Source organism: Triticum urartu, chromosome 6A, assembly GCF_056163025.1.
Source record: "Triticum urartu cultivar PI428250 chromosome 6A, HENAU_Tu73, whole genome shotgun sequence".
Classification (NCBI taxonomy): domain Eukaryota; kingdom Viridiplantae; phylum Streptophyta; class Magnoliopsida; order Poales; family Poaceae; genus Triticum; species Triticum urartu.
Window position 1 is genome coordinate 282102916 of NC_141878.1, and position 6004 is coordinate 282108919.

At 51.8% G+C, this 6004-nt stretch overlaps 1 protein-coding gene across 1 annotated transcript; it reads left to right on the top strand.

The window, feature by feature from the left end:
* Positions 1-5033: 5033 nt before the first annotated feature.
* LOC147965007 (uncharacterized) lies at positions 5034-5673 on the top strand. The gene is made up of 2 exons (XM_087528107.1): positions 5034-5316; positions 5396-5673. Exons 1-2 carry the CDS (start codon positions 5034-5036, stop codon positions 5671-5673), a joined length of 561 nt encoding a protein of 186 aa, XP_087384233.1.
* Positions 5674-6004: the final 331 nt, after the last annotated feature.

Genomic DNA, 6004 nt, shown 5'->3' on the forward strand with positions numbered 1-6004 from the left:
TTGATCTTGATGATATGAGTATTACAAGAGTTGATCTACCACGAGATCGAAGAGGCTAAACCCTAGAAGCTAGCCTATGGTAAGATTGTTGTTGTTGTTGGTCCTACGGACTAAACCCTCCGGTTTATATAGACACCAGAGGGGGCTAGGGTTACACAGAGTCGGTTACAAGGAAGGAGATCTATATATCCGTATTGCCAAGCTTGCCTTCCATGCTAAGGAGAGTCCCATCCGGACACGGGATGATGTCTTCAATCTTCTATCTTCATAGTTCAATAGTCCGGACAAAGGATATAATCCGGCTGTCTGGATACCCCCTAATCCAGGACTCCCTCAGCGGGGTTCCTGCTGGCCTCCCTCGCAGCGCTGCTGTCCCTCCCGCTGGACGCCACCGTTGTGCCGGCCCCGCTCGGGACTGAGAGCCTAGGCTCCTTCTTCTCGACTCCTCCAGCGTTGTCGTCGTTCGGGCACGAGCTCGTGGTGCACATCGTTGCTGCGTCGTCTGCCTCTTCTCCTGCGGGTGCTATCCTGTCGCTACCGCCGATGGCGCCCGAGTCCACCTTGATGGCGGGGCTGTCGGCGTTGGGCCCGGCTGCGGCGCCATCTGCCCCCGCGCCCTTGGTTCCTCCGGCCGCGTCCCCGGTCATGCTGACGGCCTCTATGGTGCCCTCACCCCAGGCCGTCTCCTCGATGGGATCGTCATCGCCGCTGTCGTTTCACTTCGGCCACCTTATCACCATCAAGTTGTCGTCCGACAACTACATCTTCTAGCGTGCGCAGATTCTTCCGCTCCTTGGGAGCCACTACCTGCTTGGCTACGTCAACGGCTCTCTCCTCCCCCCCCCCCCACTGGTGGACAGCGTGCACGGTCCGGTCTACAGTCCGGCTCACCGTGTTTGGACGGGGCAGGACCAGGCGAACCTCTCCTCCATCCAGGGGTCGCTCTCTCCGGCTGTCGCCGGGCTTGTTGTCTTCACCAAGACGTCTCATGAGGCATGTGTCGTGGATCTAAGACTGACAGTAGAATGGGGGTAGGTATGTAGAGGCAAGATCCTAGCTATGGAGAAGTTGTACACAAAAGTTTTACGAGTTCAGGCCCTTCACGGAGGAAGTAATAGCCCTACGTCTCGGTGCCCAGAGGCGGTCGACTGGATTATGCGTGTGTGTGTGTGTGTTACAGGGGGTGCGAACCCTTATGCCAGAGGATGGGGTGGCTTATATAGAGTGCGTCGGACCCCTCCAGCCCTCAGTTACACAGGGTTTAAGGTACATAAAGGTGGGGCGTTTCTGGTAACGCCAGCAATAAAGTGACTTAATGACCATTAAATCTACAGAGTAAACGTTCGACCATTGCTATACAGAGTGGCTTTAGGTCTTCTGATCATCGAGTGACCATCATCATGGTCGAGTGACACTGAGTCTTCCGAGTGGAACGTTGATGGTCGAGTGGATGAAGGTGTCCCTTGAATACTTCTGGACTTAGGGTGATGTCCTAGTGGAGGGTGTCTAGGTCAGGCCTTTGACCCTACCCTAGGTACATAGCTTCATCATTAGCCCCCGAATGGTTCAGGGTCCGAGTGGAGAAGGAGTTGAAAATACTGCCAACTCAATTCTTGTGCTTTGGAAGCGCCTACTGAGATCAAATGACCAATCACGATGACTTCAACTTCTTTGTCAGTCGCCTTGATCCATTCTTAGTTGGTCGAGTGAACTTTTATTGAAAAGCTTCGAATGTTGATATGGAGAAAATCTTCCGTCTAACAGGCTGCTCTGCTGCTTGCGGATCCTGCGGGATTTGAATTTTGGGAAGTGCGCGGGGTGGAGGAGGCCGCAGTAATCGGAGAAGATTAGGTAGGGGCGCCTCGATTCCCGTGCCACCTTTTTTGCCACGTACTGCGCGCGCAACTGTTGCGGTATTTGACGGGATTGCTTGGACCCACAAGTCAGCCACTCAAGAGAAGACCTCATATAAGGCGACGTAGCTGGGGATTTATGCACAGTGCGCCCCATTCTCTCGCTCTCATTCTTTTCTGTTTCTCCACCAGATCCACCTCTTCTCTTGGCGTTGCCGTCCCGCTCGAGTTCCATTCGCTGCAATGGGGAAGGAGAAGACAGCAGGATTGGAGCACGCGAAGAAGGCGAAGGCGAAGGCGAAGGGGAATAAGACTAGCCGGGGCGGATCCTCGTCGAGATCCGGCCTGCCGCGCGGCTGGATCCAGGGAGTTTGGATTTGGCCGACAATCCGGCAAGACGACATCAACAATCTGGTCGAGGGAGGACTGATTCCCCACAAGTCAGCGCGTCTCCCGGAGGGCGAGAGCAAGCCGCGGCCGCGGGAGGGTGAGTATGTGCTCCTCGCCACCTTGTCGACCGTGGTTTTTCTTTGCCTCCCCACCCTTTCTTTCGAGGTTTCTTGAACTTCTTTGGGGCACAACTTCATGACTTTTCCCCCAATACTATCGTGTACCTCGCTGCATTCGTGTCCATGTGTTAGAATTTCCTGGGTTGTCGACCACACTGAGGCCTCTTCAAACACATTTTCACCTGTCGATCTCAATCGGTCAAAAAGGCCAATCCGAGTGATGAGAGGACACACGTGATCTAGATGTGCGGTGGTCTTGGGATCCAGATGAGAGGAAAAAGTACTTTCCCAGCCAGGATTCTTCCCAAGTCAGTCAGAGGTTGTCAGTCGACCTGGTTCTACTGCAAAGACCAGCCGACTCCAGGGCAGTCGACTGGACTTCCCCCCTTTTCCATGGCTTGAGTCGAGAAGCCCACTGCCTTGAAAGTGACTCCGAAGGAGAAAGAGGAGGTGACGGTGCTGGTCGAGCGAGTGGTCCAGCTTGTTCGTGATGGTGTAACTGGCATGGATCTACTGGAGGTCTTCCTCAGACGATGCATTCAGCCACTTCAAGCTTGCGACCATCCGATGTGGATGTATTCGGGCCTCGAAGATACCACTCGGATCCACCCAGAAGAAGTCGACGAGGATACAGTGGAGCAGTGGTTGAGTGGCATCACTGGCAACAAAGATAACCCCAGGGGGTCTAGGAGAATCCCTCCACTCGACAACTCATATGAACTAGACTAGGTCCAATTCTATCTTCCGAGTGTTTTTTGATCTATCATGTAATTGCTTTTTGCCAATCGACTGACATTTGTTCCACTTATTGTCTTTCAGGCTCTCATTGAGATGTACTCGATGCCCAACGGAGAACAGGAGCAGGACCCGGAAGGGGGGGGCGAGTGGAGGTGAAAGCATGGATAGGCAATCTGACGGAGGGGAAGAGGAGGAGGAAAGCGAGGACTCAAGCAGCAGTGAGGAAGTCGAGTCACCGCCTCGCACTGAAAAGCGTTCCAAACATAAGCACGACCTGACAAGTGTCCGTGGAGAAGTAGCTAGGTCGAGCGGGAAAACTTCCCAAGTGCACTTGGACCTCTACCCCTGTGCTGACTGAGAAGGCCCCGAAGCAGCAAAAGATTACAGAACCAAAGCCTCGGAAGGCCCTGCCCAAGATGAAGATTGACGTCCCCGTCGCTTGTGCGTAAGTGTCTTGTCTCCACTTTTTGATCGAGGATTTATGTTGTCGACTCTCTTTCTCATTTGTCCGATTGAATCTATAAACTTGCAGAGCTACCACTTCTGGGACTTCTGCCTACAGGGATGATGACGAAGGAGTAGAAGAAACGGTCACTTCTAACCCGGGTATGATTTTTGCAAACTTGCCTTTGCTTTCTCAGCCATTTTGTTGACCGACTGAATTCCAACAACTAACTCTTCTTTGTAGCTCCTCCTCATGTCATTGATCTTCCGGATGACAACGAGGACGTGTCGCTGAGGCCTAGGAGGAGTAAGAAGGCATCAACTGGCAAGACGTCCCAATCGGTGCCGGTGGCAGAACTAGTGACCCAACATCCTGAAGATGTGACTCAGGCTTATGTTACTTTCGCTGCTCCAATATCAAGTGAACGCCCCACATCGTCGACTGCACCAGTGTTTGCTTCAACTATCCAGCCTCATGTCTCGGCACTTCAAGTTGTCGTGACCGCGCCGTCAACCCCATTCTTTACCACTCATCACTTTCCAGAAAGCCAGGCCGACGCCGACGCATAAGCCATTCGCCAAGCTGGCATAATGATGGAGCGAGTGAAGGTGGTGCACGAAAATAGTCAGGCTGCTTATGACGCTAGTGCGGCCCTTCGAGCCAATGTCCAAGTAAGTTGGCTTCCGAATGAACTCTTATCTTGTTGCTTGTTCTGTTAGGATACGCTACCTGAAAACTTTTCTCCGTGCAACTTCCTGTTATTCTGCACTTCGCATCTGCACACCCACTGGGTGTTTGAATTTATGACGAGTAACTTTCCTAGTTGTGTCGGTTGTAGTTCTGGTTTAGTGGGGGCACACATAGTGCACCCACTGGGTGTAGTCCCCGAGATCGCCGCCGAATGTGTGATTCGACGGAGGCCTTGATAAAAAATGTCTTTGTTGTTTCACTCTTCCACTTGGTCTGGGTGGACCATGTCGAGTGGAATCCGAACTAGTGGGGACACCTAAGTGCACCCGCTGGGTGTAGTCCCCGAGACCGCAGTCGACTGCTGGCAGTCGGTTGGGGTCTGAGTATGTCTTCCTCTCTTTTTTTACTCAGTATGGGCAGGCCATGTCGAGTAGAAACTAGTGGGGGCACGATAAGTGCACCCACTAGGTGTAGTCCCCGAGACTACTGTAGAATGTTTGATTCTGCAGTAGTCTTAGAGTTCTATTCACTCAGAAGCGAATGATCTTTGATCTCGTCCATTAATGTATCTTTTGCCGATTGTAGAAATCCTGTGAGCTTATTTCCAAGTTCGCCGAATTCGAGGAAAAGTAGAGGCAACTCATCCTTGATTTGGAACTAGCCAATCAAAACTTGAAAAAGGCTCGAGACGAAGTAGTTGGTGCGGAAGGTAACGACCTGTCGACTATTTATCTTGACCATCTCTCGAATTATCTCTTTGTTCCTTTCCTTGACACGGGTGCACATTCTTCAGAGAAAATGAAGCAAGCCTTGGCGCAAAAGGATCTTGACCTTGCAGCTGCGCAGAAAGAAGCTAAGGAAAAGGCCGCACTTGCTGACAAGAAGCTGGCTTCAGTCGGAGCACTGGAGGAAGACAACGCCAAGCTAAAGGCATCTCTCACCGAGGCCAACAAAGAAGCGACCCATCTGAAGAAGGACAAAGTTGCTCTGAACGAGAAGATTGAAGGCATTTCTCGTAAGAGAAATGACCTAGAGGCTTATCTGGGGGCACTCGCCAAAAAGTTGTTCCTTATGCTTGAAGGTAACTCCCTTTGTTCGACTGTTTAACTGTCGTCGATTCATCAGGCATTCGTCGACTCATTATTTCTTTGGGTTTATAGAATTCTTTCAAAACTTCGAAGAAGAGACTGGGCGGGTCAAGACAGGTCTGGACCCTGTCCTTTCTCCCGTCGGTGATGATGCTGCGATGAATGTGCTTCGACTGGAATCCCGTGTTGCCAGTGTTATGAGCTACCTTGCTCGCCTGAAGGTGGTTGTGTCGCGCATCGATACAGCACTCTGGCCAAAGGCGACGCTTAAAAATGATCTCGAGTCTCTGATGACTCGACTCAATGAGGTCCCTGGCCGAGTGCAAGAATGGAAGAAGTCTCCTGCTTGATGTGGTGCTGACGTGGCTCTATCACTGGTTCGGGTCCACTACAAGGAAGCCCGAGAAGAGAAGCTGGCAGCAATCAAAGTTGCCAATACCAAGCGGCATGACTTCCGATCATTCATGGAAACCTTCATTGCTGCTGCCACTCGGATTGCTGACGGGATTGATCTGGACGAGTTCGTCGAGCCTGCAAGCCCTCCTCCTGTGGAGTGAACAAACTTTATGCCTCGCCTTAAATTTGCCTCGGAATGCCGAGTGATTTTGTATCCGTTAAACTCCTTTGGGCCTGATGCCCGAGTACTTTAATCCGTGCTCTGGAACCTTAGGATTTTATCTG